At 33.8% G+C, this 17,288-nt stretch overlaps 1 protein-coding gene across 23 annotated transcripts in view; it reads left to right on the plus strand.

Moving 5' to 3' along the window:
* mrtfab (myocardin related transcription factor Ab) overlaps window positions 1-17,288 on the plus strand; it is a 70,606-nt gene that overhangs the window by 44,485 nt on the left and 8,833 nt on the right. For 12 of the 23 annotated variants that reach the window (XM_073917677.1, XM_073917685.1, XM_073917680.1 and 9 more), the window contains 4 exon segments: window positions 5,132-5,197; window positions 13,245-13,300; window positions 13,393-13,468; window positions 13,838-13,984. In XM_073917677.1, coding sequence (XP_073773778.1) covers window positions 5,132-5,197; window positions 13,245-13,300; window positions 13,393-13,468; window positions 13,838-13,984 — 345 coding nt within the window. 23 annotated transcript variants of the gene reach the window in all.

Here is a 17,288-nt window from a genome sequence, read left to right on the forward strand (position 1 = left end):
TAATAATTGCAAATTACTGACTACTACTGGAAAATTGTAATCTGATTACATTACTAATTACTTTATGTAAAAAGTAATCAGATTACTAATTACTTTACTTTGAAGTTACTTTTCAAACATAAAATATACCTATAAATATACAAAATAAACTGCAGGTCTTTCAGGACTTTAATATTCACTGAAAATCATTACAATGGTTGATCACAGCAGCTTGGCATATTAAAAAAAAAAACAAAGTTCATCCAAAACTTAAAATTCTCTCATAATTTTTTTATTTATTTTTTATTTGAACACAAAAAAAGGAAGAAAACTGGATATCTGCAACAACTGACATCTATAGTATTAAAAAAGCACTGCAGTGTTTGGGTATTTTGTATTTGTCTGAGGTAATTAGTCTAATAAAATATTCCATACAAAGTATAAAACCGATTTTAAACTTGTTGTGGCTGGGAAATGCAAGCGTGCCCAAAATCCACACCAAAATGAGTGTGCGCACTGCGCGCAAAATAAGTGATATGTGAATCGCCCCATAAACAGCTACGCTTCTCTTCACATTCAGATGATACTTTCCCGATCCTCCACAAAAATTGAATCTAGCCTGTTTAGGCTGATTTGTGCCTCTGTGTTTTTGGGTGCTGGTGTCCTCCTTGGTGACGAGTATTGTCATAGAATGCTTTCTATTCAAGTACTTGTTGGCAAGTTGCTGCTTTAGAGACTGGATATAGACTGCATTTCACTGCAATAATTTAGTTTTTACGCTCAATGAAATCAAGCAATTTAAAAGTGCATGCTTGTTAATTGATGTTACAGTGTTACCTGATTTAAAAGAAACATGTTTTTCTTCTAAAAACTGTAATTGTAACGCAAGTAACGCAATTACATTTACTTTAGTAACTGTAATCAAATTACACAAACTTAAAATGCAATTCCTTACATTACAGTGTTCCCCAAAAATGTAATTAGACTACAGCAACGCGTTTATGTGGAACACGTTACACTGGAACCTGTTGGTGTTAATAATCCGCAATGTGTTTGCAGCAATGACCCAATCACATCTTCCAAGCAAGTTCAAAATATTCAACGTGAGCAGAAAATTTACAAGGTGAAAAACATTCCATGAAAAAACTAGAGCAAGGGACGTGAAACTTTGCGTTTGGTGTAAACCCAGCATTATTGAAAGTATAGAACAAAGAACTGCGAGTTATTAACACTGCAAGAAAATTTTACAAAATCTGGATTGTATCATTGTGAGTTATTTTGTAATTTAAAGCTGCACTGGAATTCATTGTAAAGAAAAAATCCCACTTCAAAATTCTTCAGAATGTTTTGTTTACAGAAGAAAGTAATCCAGGTTTCGAAACAATTGTCAGCCTGCAGTGTTTTTTCTTTGTGTGTGTGTGTATTTGCTAGAAAATGTGTGTGAGTCATGTTTATAAGATCTGTAGTTCAGGGATAGAGAAGGGTAACTCAATCCAGTGCTTGCACAGGTGATACTGAGCCCAATATAGAGTCTTTTGGCCAGCTGGCCTTACTATTTAAAACTAAGAGGGGACCCGGGTGGGGGCACGAAAGAGTTTGCCAACAGGCCAAAATGTGAGCATATGTGAGCCTGTTGAGTCCTGACAGGCAAACTACTGTACTTTTATCTGCCAGAAAGAAAGGAAAGGTCAAAAGAGACCTACATTCTTCCTGTGACCTCCTTCCTTCCACTCTCTCTGCTCATGTCATCGGGACTCCCAGGAGCCCAGCAGTGACACCATTTCGGAGGGTTTCATTACTTACCTTGTAAAATCTTAGCTAAGTATCAGCTATTAACATGTCATGTGCATGGGTGAGAGGGTTGGCGTGTTATTTTATTTACATTCATGTTCTATTTTTAGTTTTTGAGTGAGAATCATCTATGAAAACCTTAATGTAAGTAAAATGAACGCTAACAATTAGAAGCACTGAAGCATATCCTTGTGTACTTTCAATTTTTAAGAAATAAAATGTTTCCATCTAATCAGTAAATTAAACGTCTTTTTTGCTTATACAAATAATCTAGACTTTGTTGTAATTCAATTTAATATGTCCTATATGAATGCAACTTTGTTTTTTGTTAACATTTTTATTCAGCATAGACACTTAAAATGATGACAAATTGATTTCTTTGCACATGGTTGCAGTCTATAATATAAACGTATTAAAAGACAGTGTTTAAGAAAGTTCTGTTCTTCTATTCATTAAAGAATCCTGCACATGTAGGTTTCCACAGAAATTATTGTTCAGCACAACCGTTGTTGACATCGATAATTAAGTGTTGCTTGAGCATATAATTAAACCATTGTTTGAAGGATCATGTAATGCTGAAAACCGGATTAATGAGGCTAAAAATACAACTTAAATCCAAAAACAGGCTGAATGAAATATTCACAACTACAATAACTCTAAAGGGTGATTGCATTGGTTTTTGATGCAGTGTAAAAGAGCTAAGAGTGTGAATGGGGGTCTGCCAGCTTGTGTGGAGTAAATGTGAGGTAACAGCTGAGCTGAATTAAGCAGTCATTGGCACACTGTGGATCCTCCTCTGTGTCTGAGGACGACAGACACTCTGTTCTCTCAATGTCTTCTGCTGAGTGCAGAGCAGGCTCTGTGCTCCTCAGTCCTCACCTATGTGAATTTGTCAAGTTTCTTTATTTTCTGCCTCTGCATGACACAACTGGAGCCACTTCAGTTACCTTTAACAACAAAAATATTGGATTGCTTTTTTGAATGAGGAATAAACCAAGTGGAAGCTGTACGTTCTTTATTTCTGTGATTCGAAACACTGTAAACACTGCAGTTGTGGGCTGACACAACTGTTCAGGAAATCTTGCACCATGCAAGCTGTTTTCCTCTCTTTTGCACCACTGGTGGAATATTAGTTTGACTTTGAGACCTTTTCGAAGATTTTTAACACGCTGGATCCAAACATGCTGGACACAAACCACTGCCTTCACATTGATGCTTCCTCATTTGAGGATCAGCTTATCCAAAATGCTGAAGATAAGATGCCTGTGAGTCTGGACTGTGACAGACATGCCTATCACAACCTCAAAGAAGGTGGGCTTTATTGCTTTGTGTTTTTATATAGGGTGTAAATAAAGCACCCTCCAGGTGTGCACCCAACACTGAAAAAAAAAATCAGAGATGATTCTTTGTATTTAATATTTTTTATGTTAAGTGGCTGTAAACAATTTATTTGGGCTGAATTTAAACTAACAAACTAAGTTGACTTTTATTAAATTTAATTTGCTTGTTTAAATTCAACACAATCAAATTATTTGCAACTATTTTGCAGACATCGTTTTTTTCAGTGAACCTAATAAACTGAATTTAGCTTTATTAGTGCTTATCCCGAGTGTTCGTGCATCAAACCTGATTATTCTGGTATCTTAGTGGTGAGATCACCGCAGCTGCTCGAACTGAGCCAAGAGCGAACACTGGTTGACCTGTAAAGTGTGCCAGGCATAGGGACTTTAAGGACAGCCATGTTTAATTAAGAGCACAGACACACAGGCTCTTGGATTAATCCAGTTGTCTGCATGATTTAGATTTTTTTGTTTTGTTTTTTTTTTGTTTCAAGACCTGGATGTTAGCGGCACTTTTTCCAGGTCTTTCACAGAATTTTCCAGGCTGGCGAAGGGAAGATGGAGAGAGTGTTGGCATTTAAAAGTGTCTGATTGATTTACAGTACCAGGCCAGGTTCCCTGAGAGGTGCGACAGGGCTTGTGTTTCTTCTTCAGTGGGTGCAAAAATAGTGCCCTGCCGTGCCAAGGAGTGGGTGGTCAAAAACAGCTGTTATAATGAAGTGGGAATAAGACGACTTTAGAATAAATACTGAAACTTTTAAGATGGATTTGCAAGTGAGAACCAAAGTGGGTGTTCTGGGATTTTTGAGGGAACTTGCAAAAAAAAGGGCCCTATTTTCAAAGCCCAGGACTCACATCCTCAGAGCTGATCGCAAATGTCAGCTATAGGTCAGCTTACAATTGTTTCAAAGTTCTGGGATTTTAGGATTTTAAGTGACAGTTTAGAAACATTTTATATTCCTCTAAAAACCTGTTGGTAAAGCATTTGTGATCATATTTTCTCTTTGCAGTAAAGGTCTCATTTGTTAGTTAAGTTTGAGCACTACTTTTTTTGCCACATATAATAATCTTTATTATTGTTTGTTAGTAAAAATGTGTTCATTGTTTGTGTTTTCCATGATCGCAGTAAATTACTTATGTTAACAATAAAGTTGCATTAATAAAGTTTAAAGTAACATTATCTAGATTGTTAGCTGTTGAAATGTTTTTAGTAAAAATGTTTGTTGTTTTTTACATATATGTTCAAACATCAAAGACTATTAACTAATGTCAACAAATGCAACTTTTAAGAAATCCATTTAATTTAAGTTTAACATTGTGTAAATTACTAATAGCTGTAGAAGTGCTGTAGTTATTAAAAGTTTTAATCTCAGCTAATGTTAACAAACAGAAATTACTTGTTTAGTTTAATAAAAACCTTTTTCCACCATAAAACTCATAAGGTTTCATGTATGTTATAGGATTGTAATGGAAATTGAATGTATGAAAGCTCTTGGAATTGGAGACTCAGACATGGCTCTGGTTTGTTGATCCCCAGACGTTGTGGCTGTGAAGGTCAGAACAGCTGACGAGTGCACACAAAAGCAGTGCCATGTGGCTGATGATGTCATTGTGACAGGACTGACAGGTGCCTGAACGCCATCAATACAGCCACATCCGTAGTAACGGCTTCGTTTCATAAAACAAAGCAATAATGACAAATCTAAAACATTACACACCCCTCTTCATAATCATTTAGCAACTCGCCAATGTGTTGTGCCAGCATTCAAGTTCCTGATTTAAAGAACCCTTGTTGTCTTTGGGTTGCTTTTTTTTTTTTTTTTTAATTCGGGAAAGTGGTTGAGTGCTGAAACAGGAAGTATGTAAACCACCCAAACAACCTCAATTTTAAAAGTCCCTCCCATTCAGTCTTTAGTTCGTATGAAACAGATAGAGGGACCTTTTAAGCTCTTGTCCCGTCTGTGTTGAAGTCTGATGGTCCTTCTCTGTATCTCAATGCACTCTTCTCTGTCTCCATGCAGTTCTTCAACTCAAACTACAACAGAGAAGAACACGAGAGGAGCTGGTCAGCCAAGGAATCATGCCTCGTAAGTCTGATTTTATTCCTTTAATCGTGTGAATTGAAAATCATCATGTTTTTTTTTTTTTTTTTTTGCAGCAAAGTAGATTGTAATGTTAATTTAGAAAGTGTTTATGAGGGTTGCACATGCATTTGAATGCATAAATTATTCTTTAACTCTTTAACTGCCCCACCAAGAAAAAAAAAAGTTGGCATATCTTAACTCATAATGTCACTAGTTATCACACTCAATCATCAATCAACCTATCTCAAATGGTAGATATATCGGTTTATGGTAAAAGTACCAGAAATAATGCATATATTATGAAAATCAGAAAATATGAATGTGTAAGACCAATTTATTTAAAAAACAGAGTATATATGATTCTCATCTCAGATTCTCATTTAACATGATTTCTTGCCTTTTCAAGTGTAGTAGTGCAACAGGGTCATATTTGTTAGATTTTTTTGTAAACCAACAATGCTCTGTGTGTAAATCATTATTTAAATGACTTTACCAGTCATTATTTAAAAAAATATGGTCAACCATTTGGTATAGCAGGCTGTTTTAAAATATGTGTCTTTGAGTTATATACTAAAATATTGAACTAATTTCATTTAGTATATAAAAATATAGCACAAAAATGCTAAATATCACAACTATTATTTCAGGTTATAAAACAAGCAGTGCATTGTGCAAAACGAAGAGTCTTTGTGGTTAACCCTATGAAGAATATTGTATCATATTTGATGCACAGCATTCTAAAGCTAATTTACACTATCAACTTAACTGTAAAGCATTTGTATTTGATTCACTCCCTGCCTTCAGTTGAAACGATTTAGCAAGTAAGGCCTTCAGTTGCTTTCCAAAAACTGTCCATCTTTAAGTTGTGGTATGTGCTTACATAAATGAATTAAATTAAAAAAGTATTATGTCTGCTCAAATTGAGCCTCGGGATAAGCGTAAACTCCATATTGTAACTAAAACGTAATACATCAACCTTAACTTTTGATATGAAAAAAATACAATGTGATGAAAATATGATAAAATATGTTTCTTATATTTTGTCAACTCAGAACTGTTCAGTTGGTTCAGTCTTTTAATATATATTTTTTTAGTTTTTTATTTTAAGTTGTCAAAAGAAAATACATATATAACTTTTATAATCTCTCATATAGAACGAGACTTAAATATCTTACAAAGATTTATATTTAGAACTATCTTATTAAATTTAAAAGTTACAATTCAAGAAGACTCTGGGCATATTGGTGAGATTTACTCAATCCATTAACTCCAAATTAGAAAAAAAGTATTCAGTCTCTTTTCTTAATGAAAAATTTTAATTAAATCCATCACATATCTGGTGTGCACTGTATCAATCCATCAATACTGTAGGTGACTTTAATTCTAACCATTTTTTGTAATTACTTTTTACTGGCTACCAGAAGAATAAATTACAGTTTCTTGTCTTTATTAATCTATTCATCTAAACTTATATTACCTATATATAAAATTCTCACGTGAGAGCAATCTCTACTTCAAAAACGCTGTCTAAATGATTTTTAATCTCTTTCCAATATGGATATAATTTTTGATAATCCCAAAAAACATGATAGTGATTAGCTACTTTTGTTCCCCACACACTCTCCAGCAGCTAGTGCCCTTTCCTCTTTGTTTTCTGTGATGGTGTGATGAAAAACCTCAAAACATTTACCCAACAAAATTCTCTCCACATGGCTGAGCTGGTACATTTCCAATGAGTTTTACAAATATTCCCTCAATCCTCATCTGACATATTCAGATACAGTTAACTCTTTTAAATAGTTTTCTGGCTATTATTTTACATGTAAAGCTTCATGCGGTTAAGCAAATTCTGAATTTGTTAAACTTCACTTATAGACTTTCAGTTTCTGGTTGAACATGATTTTATACGTTAATTACACAAACACGCACACACAAAACCTTTTGCAAAAAAAGTCATTTAATCATGTTTTCAAATACCACTTGCGTTGATATTTAACATGCGACATTCAGACATTATAAAGTGTGACTTGTGTGTTTTCAAGCCAACTTTACATAATATTTTAGGCTGGTCTGTGCCTGATAGAAATTGTATAAAGACAAAAATTATGTAAAGACATGATGAAGATGCCAGATTAAATTATGATCCACTAATTTTTTTATTATATGGTTTCACTAACTGTGTAAGCAGCTATATTCTGTATCCAAGTGTGGAAAGACACTTAAATACCCATTTAGAAACATGTACGTTTGCCTGTATATTCAAGCTGGATATAATACAGGGTGTCCATGGGCCCTTAAAAAGTCTTAAAACGTCTTTGTTTTCAAAAACTAAATTTTAGTCCTTAACGTCTTAAATTCACTGAAACTTTGTCTTGTAGGTTTTAAATAATTAATTTAATTAAATCATAATTTCTCTATGTCCATGTAAAGCTACCCAACATGTATCCAATCACCAACAATCCGTTTTAACTTTTAACAAAACTCAATTACTCTACAATATGGTTTAATAATCGTCCCTACAATCACATCTGTTTAAAAGCTCTAGGGTTTGCTTGTTTGACAATATATTTAAAACATCTAAACATCTGCAAAAACCATGCAATAACAGAATTCTTTGATATTTGTAATAGAGTAATACATTGTAATACATGTAATACACAGCCTCAAATACATCCACAATGGAAAACTCCTTATAAGTGGCAGTTGCAATAATTGTTGTTATGTCAAAAAGTTGCTGTTTTGGTGTAGTAAAGTATTGCATGATGGTGTGAAGGATATTGCAACATTCCCAGCTCGTTCTGCATGCAGTTGACTGAGAAATTTAATTCCTCTTCATGTGATTTATGGAGCAATTCACATCCACTTAAAAGCAAAAAAAGCATATGCATTGTAAAGCATTCTGTAGCATAAACATGCATTTTGCTGTTAGGCTCTCCGGTGGCACGGTTCTCTAGCATGTCCTCTGTGAAAGACTTGACTCTTGCTTGCCAACACATAGTCATTGTGAAAGAGCCTGTTGTTGTGTTATCAGGTGGATCTACTTCCCCTATTGTTTCCACTTCCTTATTCTATGTTCTGCTCATCAAGTGAGAGGAATTGCAGTCTTCACACTGTGCTTGTCTGTGTGGTCTCAGTGGGAAGGAGGAAGTACCCTATCTAGCTCTGCTCTTTAAAAGTGACTGCTAAAAATGAACTGTTTTGTTAACTTTATGCAGTGCTAAACACAAAGAAATAATCATCAGCAATAGCACTATTAGCAAGACAATTATTCACTCTAAATGTTCATGTCAAAATCTGTCCATTTCTGCACATGGAATTACTGCAGGAAAACATTAAGGTTTCAAAACTCTATAATGTAACTGTACGACTGTGCTTTGGACATAACGTGGTGTAAGATTTCTTATTTTAAAATAATATATATATATATATATATATATTAGGGATGTAACGGTATCAAAATTTCGCGGTACGGTAATACCTCGGTATGAATGTCACGGTACGGTATTTATTGAATCATTTACAGGAAAAAACAAAACTTATGAAAATACTCCAAAAAAGTGCCAAAAGTGTCAATGACATACAAATTAGCCATCTATCTGTAAGCTTTGAAACAGGAACTTCAATTTTAATAAAAAAAAATTATTAAACCATGTAAAAAAATAAAGTTTCAATTTAGTATAGTTGAAAACTCATCACATTCAACATTTAATCACACTCAGCCCATCTACCCAGATCAGAGCTCTGCAAGTCGGACTTCTCATCAAGCATCTCCCGCTGGATCTAATCTCACTATATTTATTAAACGTGATATTTCATTCATCTTGATGTCTTCATCTAACGACATATTCCCTGACTTTGGGCATTGGAATCTATTACTTGTTCTCAGGTAACGTGTTTTGGCTGAGCGCAAAGATAAGTTAATGATTAATGTAACCACGTACATTCTGTATATTGACTGATCGCCTTTATTTCCTATAATGTAAAAACTTATTGTATGTTATACTTTTAAAATGGCCATTATCGATTCTTAAAACTGATACTCAGCAAAAGAGAGGCTGTGTTTCGTATTTTCACTGAAATTGAAAGGAGGCAGTTGTTATCGGCTCCGTTTTGTTAAAAATATCCACACAGTGATAACGCTCATGCAGCACGGCGCCTCAACATTTCTGCTGTCTAAGTTGCTAATATTAAAATGAAAATAGGCAGTTCCTTAAATCATGTTTACATTTTATTGTTGAGAAAGTGAAACAACGAAGCCAGGGTGATGTGAATGAAGTTATAAAGTACACTGTTCCCTTTGAAGATTTACCCGTGTCCTCGGTATAATCTGCTTTTCCATATTAAACTGAGAAGAAGAGACTGCAGCCTTGATCAAACTTGCGAAGTCTGAACTTACACGGAGATAATGCAGGACTGAACTGTGCGTGTAAAGCAGGTCGCACACCAGAAGCGACGCTCGGCGGCGCGCCGCGCAGCGCCACGTATTTTAGAATTCTAATTATAGGTTTCTATCAGGATACACACACCGGCGCCGCAAGTCGGCGGCTGTCGGCGGCGCCCGGCGACGGCTCAGGACGCAGTTCATTTTTCAGCCGCGCCACAGAGCGCCATCTGATTAGTTTCATGTTAAATATCATTCGAATGTGCGCGTCTGGTGTGCGATACTTTAATCTGTCATGTACGCGCCGTGTCGCGGCGCCGAGCGGCGCTTCTGGTGTGCGACCTGCTTTAGAGTTTTCCAGCTCTTTTCATCCCCGCTTCTAGCAGCACACTCCATTTCCGCATTACTGGATCTGTAGCAACAACAGACCGCAAGGGATGATGGACAAGCATGGGCTGATGGCAATTGTAGTTTTCGTTACCTCCCGTTCGCTTCATTCGCCTGAGCAAATTTTCTCAGAAGACCTATAGTTTTACCGAGTCATGCGACTTCGGTAATATCGAAAAAAATTAATATTGCGGTATGACGGTATTTACAATACCGTTACATCCCTAATATATATATATATATATATATATATATATATATATATATATATATATATATATATATACTCACAGTTGAAGTTTTATTAGCCCCTCTAAGTTATTAGCCCCCTTTTTATTTATTTTTTAAATTTTTTTCTGTTTAACGGAGAGAAAAAAATTTCAACACCTTTCTAGAAATATTAGTTTTAATAACTCCTTTCTTTTCTGTAGACTATCAAAAAATTGCTTAAGGGGGCTAATAATTTTGACCATTTTTAAAAAGTTCAAAACTGCTTTCATTTTAACCAAAATAAAACATATAAGACTTTCTCCAGAAGAAAAAAAAATTATCAGACATACCGTGTGTGCATGTGTGTGTGCATGTGTGTGTGCGCATGTGTGTATGTGCGTGTGTGTGCCTGTGTGTGCCTGTGTGTGCGTGCGTGCGTGTGCGTGCGAGTGTGTGTGCGTTTGTGTGTGTTTGTGTGTGTTTATGTTTGTTTGTTTGTTTGTGTGTATGTGTGTGTGTTTGTGTTTGTGTGTGTGTGTGTGTGTGTGTGTGTGTGTGTGTGTGTGTGTGTGTGTGTGTAATATATTAAGCTTTTTTTACATTTCAAGTACACAATAAATATATACACGTGTATATGATGCATATCAAGCTATGTAAAAAGAGTTATCCATATTTTTTTTTTTACTCATAATTGCAAAATAAAAGCTCCAGAATCTTGTGTAAAATTTGGTATAATGTTGAAATTGTTTTTCATTCCATTTATTCTTAAATTTGTGGTGTTGTTTTGTTTACCAAAATATTTGTCCGGTTACTAGAAAGCATAACATTTGCATTTAGCAACAATTTAAGAATTTAGCAAAACAATTGGGACCCCAAGAAATATTTTTTTCTTTTTTTCTTTAACTCTGATTTTGATACTGTTGGGATAGAAAAAATATTATTATATTTATTATTTTTGTTTTTAATGCTACATTAAGAAGTATATTCTACTGACTATTATGACTACATACACTGGTCAAAAGTTTGGGGTCAGTAGGATTTTTAAATGTTTTGACTTATTAGTTTTAAATGTTTTGAAATAAGCTTGTCCTGGTCACCTAGGCTGCATTTATTTCATCAAAAATACAGAACAAATTATACAATTGTAAAATGCTGTTGCACTATAAAAAACTGTTTAAAAAGTATTTTTTCATTTAATTTCATTAATTATTCCCAATATTTTAAAGATGTATTTTCAGTCTTTAGAGTCACGTGATCCTTCAGAAGTCTTATATTAGTTGCTGTTGTTTTTAATGGTAATTGTAATAAAATCAATAATGACTGGAGTAATAATTTCATTCGAAACTACATACAATAAAAAGCAGTTATTTAAAATTGTAATAAATATTTAACAATTAAACTTTTTTTTTTTTTACATTTTCATTGTAACAACAACAAACAAACTTGAAAACATGAAAAAAAAAAAAACTGACCCCAAACTTTTGACCGGTAGTGTATGCCATAATGTCTTAAAATAACTAAATCATTCTAATATTATGATAAACTTTTTTTTTTGATTAGTTGTTTTATAGACTTGTGTATCTTTATGTAATTGTTATCGTCGTATTTATTCTCAAACAATAAGGCAACATTCCTTTCACTTAGACTCATGTTTAAGAAGTCTTTTGCATTTTATTAATTACAGACATCCCCAAATGCAAGATGATCCTCTGTATAGCACTACTTTTTGATATAGTCAAATATCAAAATATCTTTGCAAATATAAATTTGCAAAGATTTTGTGACATTCCACCTGTTACATACAGCTAATCTAATATTATTATTGGATTTATTTAATTCTTTTCATGTCTTTCACATTGTGAAAATCATAGAGGAATCTTGATTGTTCTGCTATGTACCAAAGACTTCTCAAAAGTTCACTTTGGATGCATTTATATGACCAAAAACACAATAAAACCTTTATTACCCTTGACTCCTAATCTAAGCTTTAAGCAGCCATTACAAGCTGTTAGTTTTCATCACATGATACTAACACACTAAAAAGAAAAAATAATTCACCCCAAACTTTTGCACATTGTTGCAGATTTGATATTGTGAGATTCTTCTGCAGAGACCAGCCCAGTGCTTACCCTGGCTTGTGGTTTTACAAATTTAAGCAATTCGGTTGCACAATCAACCATTACATCACATTCTTACTGTACTGTTACAATACAGCCCCGTTATATCTGCAGTATTCTGTTGTTTTGTTCCCCCTTTATTTTCAGCATAATAAATATATACACTTGTACACACAAGCAGAATTTACTGATATTATCGTCTGATAGAAAATGGCTCAAACAAATCAAACTATTTAAAGGGATAGTTCTCCCACAAAACTACAATTTTGGCATAATTTACACACCCTTTACTTGTTTCAAACCTGTTTGCACTTTGTTACTGTTGAAAAAAAAAAAGATATTTTGAAAAATGTTGTAAACCTGTAAGCATTGACTTACATAGCAATTCTTTTTGCTCCTATGGAAGTCAGTGATTACAGGTTTTCAGCTTTATGAGAATCTCATAAAGGTTTGGAACGAATGAGTATGAGTAAATGATCTTTGTCTTTAATAGAGTTAATTAATGTCTGATGAAATGTATTTATCACAACAAGCAGAAAGCAGGTGAACAGACACACTTGCTCTTAATACATAAAACTCTCTTTGTTCTTTCAGAGATTGTTACATGGGGGATGTTCCTTTTTTTAAAACTATGACCTTTCAGGATGACCTTTAATAACTAATTTTACATTCTGCTTTCATAGTTCCTCAATATCAGGTTTTCGTTAAGGGAACAAATTTATGAGTATTAAAAATACTTGGAAATCCAAGAGACATTGTAGAAAAATATTAGGTAGTAGTTTGAAATGGTTTGGTTCACAATGGAAAAATTATGGGGTTTCCATCACATCTAACAAAATCGACTTTGGATAATATTTTACTAATTAATCTCAGCTAATTAAAGTAATAAATACACAATCCTGTGACTGAAAATCAGAAAGTAAAATCAGCTCTGTTTGTTTTTTTCAATGCACAGCATTGAAGAGCCCGGCTGCTTTCCACGAACAGAGGAAAAGTCTGGAGAGAGCACGCGTGAGTGACTTTATCTTTCTTTTTCTACTTAAAAACCAGGAATGTGCTCTTTTTTCACAATTTGATCCTTATTCTCTCTTTTACTGCCGTAGACTGAGGATTACCTGAAGAGGAAGATTAGGAGCCGGCCTGAGAGGTCAGAACTGGTCAGGATGCATATCCTCGAGGGTAAGTGTCATGTCATTGTTTTAAATTGTGACATGTAAATAACTTATTTTTACTGTATTATATATCCACTCTGTTATATATTTATTTTACTGTATAATTGTCACAGTGTTTCTAATTATTTGCTATTTAATACTGTTGTTATCTTATCAATTCAAATGACTTCAGCTCTTATTTCAAAGTGAAGCATCTTTCTTATACTTTCTTACTTATATATACTTTCGTATGTTTTGTATTCCAGTTACAACAGAAACAGCTAGTTCATCTGTATGCAAAACAAATATCAGTCAGTGACTTTTAAAGGACTTAAGGGGGTTTTATGTAGGAGAAAGGAATTATTTTGTTAATGATTCAGTTTTGTTTCACGCACAGAGACTTCAGCTGAGCCTTCACTGCAGGCCAAGCAGCTGAAGCTGAAAAGAGCCCGTTTGGCCGACGATCTTAATGATAAAATCTCCCATCGCCCTGGTCCCATCGAGCTCATCCACAAGAACATCCTGCCGGTGCATGCACTCATTGGTTAGTCTGAAACCACTGTCAAATAGCCCAGATGCAGGGGGGGTTGACTCCTCCTAATTAACGCTTGATCCCCCCTGAAGAATGTCAAAACTGAATGTTTTGGCAATGTCTGGCCTGTAAACAGTGATACAGCATGAACTCTGATCTGTATCTTAATGTTAAATTACTTAAATCTAATTAATTATAAATTAATAAAAAAATAGATGATATAATCTAGTGTTTTGAATGTTAGAAAAGTGTTTTTTTAGATTAAGTACTTGAAAGTGCTTGAAAATTTTATTGTGATGTTTTGTTATAATTTATCTGACTCAATAGGTAATAATAATTAACTATCTAAAAAGATAAAAAAAACATCTCTTTGGTTTTAAATAAAATGAAAACTCTGGAGTGTGCACACATGCCTTTAGCTTGCTCTGCTTCTTTTTATCATCTACATCTTTTGAAATTAAAAACTAAAATAAATGTTTGCAAATGTATGCAAGTTTTTTGCATGTGTTAATTGTTGAAAATTATTAAATTGCACATGGAAAGTGCTTGAAAAGGGCTTTAATTTGACTTTGGAAAAGGTGTAATAACGCTTTAAATAAATATACATTTGACCATCCCATAATGGTTCATACCATTGTGTATGCATACTCATGCCACAAAATCTCTGTTAGAAAATATTGATTTAGCAGTCTGAAACCGACAGATCTATAGCTCTAATAGACCATATAAGTGTTCACAAGACTTGTCTTGTAAAATAGGTGTTTGTATTGACATGTAGCCTAAAGGTAAAGTAAAATTAGCCACAGAGTCTGTATGACACCTGCTCGCACATGGAAGTTAAACAGTAAAATAAATATCTATCTATAAGTGCAATCTTTTATGGTCATTTATTTATTGGTGCAGGAATTTGAACTTGTCATTGTTTCTTTTAATATCAAACATAGGTTGTCTTTGAGAATCACACATCTGCTCAATAGCCAATCAGAGGTTGTTGTAGATCAGAATACACTCAATATCTGTCAAAACACTGAACACCTAAATAAGTTTGAATAATAAATTGTTGTAGATGTAATTGAATTAAATATATAAGTTTGTTTCACGAAGCATGTATGACACAAACTAACATTACTGAAAAGTTAATTTCCCGATTGCAATGTATAATTTGCGTGTTGCAAATAACAGCGTTTATGTTGCACACAGTTATAGCAATGTCAGCTGTGTTGGTGTTGTTGCTTAAGCACCATAAGCATTTTATCCACAAATAACAACGCAAATCTTTTTCTTTTTTTTGCCAAGTTGACAAAAAGAAGGGACCTTTAGATACATTTAGTGTCAATTACATCTGTCATCTCATGTAACAGCTGAACATCAATGAGTAAAAAATATATACATGTTTTTGTTGACATTGATTCATTAACAATCTAAAATCACTTTTAATTTTTTCATTTTAATTTATTTTTAAAGATACAATTCAAACCTAAAACCCACAAAAAAAACCATAAAACCCTCCAAAAATCATAATTTTCCCTATGAATTCTTTCATCACCCTCAAATCAACTTTAAAAGCTTTGGATTAAAGCACTTGATTTATATCAATTCATTTTACCATGACTTTATGACCTTGTTCTAAATTTAAGTTTTGAAATAGACTTTAGAAAGAGAGACAGAATCCTGAGTTTTCATTTAAAATATCTTAACATGTGATTTCGTTTAGTATGACTTGATGCTGCGTGAATGAGGACATAAATTTAATTTAACTATGCATTTAAAGGAAAGATTCACCCCAAATCGTAAGTTTAAAATTTTTTGTGGGTATTTACTTCAGGCAATACAATTTATGTTTTTCGATGGCATTTAGGCACCCTCAAAGGGATTTTCATCATCCCTTCTTAAAAAAGGATCTTCTCTAGCATAACAATATTTAAAAACATTACTTTTAAAATTTGATTCTTGTTCACAGGTCAGTTTATGCCAGAGTATATGATTTGGTTAAAAAATATTTTGTTATGCTGGCTGAAAGTGTCCATATATCTCAACAGCACTCATTAAATGAAGTAGTTTAAATGTATTTACATTGTTTGTGGAAGACATTGGAGCAAAAAAAAAAAAAGCACTGATGTTTGGTCCAAATTGTCAAGACTTGCCTACTTCTGCATTCCATTCGCACAGACAGATCATGTCATCAGCGCATTCCCATTATGCAAACATATAAGGTGCATGTCCACCAAAGCAGCTTAAAATGCCTGTGCTCTTCCATGCTCACACAAGTGCTTCAGAGCTTTTATGCAGTCTGTGTTTAACTCTGAGTTGAATACTCTTCTACTGCCAGTGCATTTGAACAAAACACTGGGTACCTGTCATGCTGCTGGCAATCAAAAACACAGTTTGAACTGTAATGTTTTAGCTCTGATATTTTGGATATGAGATAATCTCCCTCATTTTATCATTTCTGGTATCAGGTCTGTGCACATTACTGTACCTTAGAGGAGGCATGTCTTTGGACAGTGATTATCCAAGGAGCACAAGATCTTTAGCTTTAGCAACTGCTAGCCTCTGTGAAGATTTAGTTTAGATTAGATTCAACTTTATTGTCATTACACATGTACAAGTACAAGGCAACGAAATGCAGTTTAGGTCTAACAAGCAGTGCAATAACAGCAAGTGCAGGATACAGGTATAAGTTATAGAGTGCAGTTATAGAAAAACTATGGTCATATTTACAGATGGATGTACTATGAACATTATATACAGGTTGTATTTGCTATGAAGAGAGATTTACAATTGATAAATATATGTACAGGTTGCTATTATTAATCAGAAGTGTGCAGATAGATAAACATAATTACAAATGTATATGTGCTAAGGGTGTGTACATAATTACAAATGTCCATGTGAAATCTCCTTCCAGACCATCTCTTATGACATATGCAAATTGGGAATTTGATACATAATATGGCAGCAAGAACTCATCCATTGTGTCGTTACGCAACTTGTGGTTGAATGAGCATAATCCAAAAGTTAAATGGCCACTGCTCTAGATTAGCACGTGTGTCAGACAATTGTTAAAAATAGACTATTTAAAACTGTATACCTGCACAAATCATGCAACTAACCTTTGTGTGTACCATTTTGGAAATAGACATGATCAGGTTGAACATACAAGATGTAGAATTGGCCACTTAAGACTTACACACTCACATTTGTTGAAAGGGGAAACGAAAAACCTATTTATGAGTTGTGTCAGAATATTTTGACAATAAAACATATTTTAATACAATGCATATTTTAAAATCATATTAGAGAATGTCTTTATCAA

Source organism: Danio rerio, chromosome 12 (assembly GCF_049306965.1).
Source record: "Danio rerio strain Tuebingen ecotype United States chromosome 12, GRCz12tu, whole genome shotgun sequence".
NCBI lineage: Eukaryota > Metazoa > Chordata > Actinopteri > Cypriniformes > Danionidae > Danio > Danio rerio.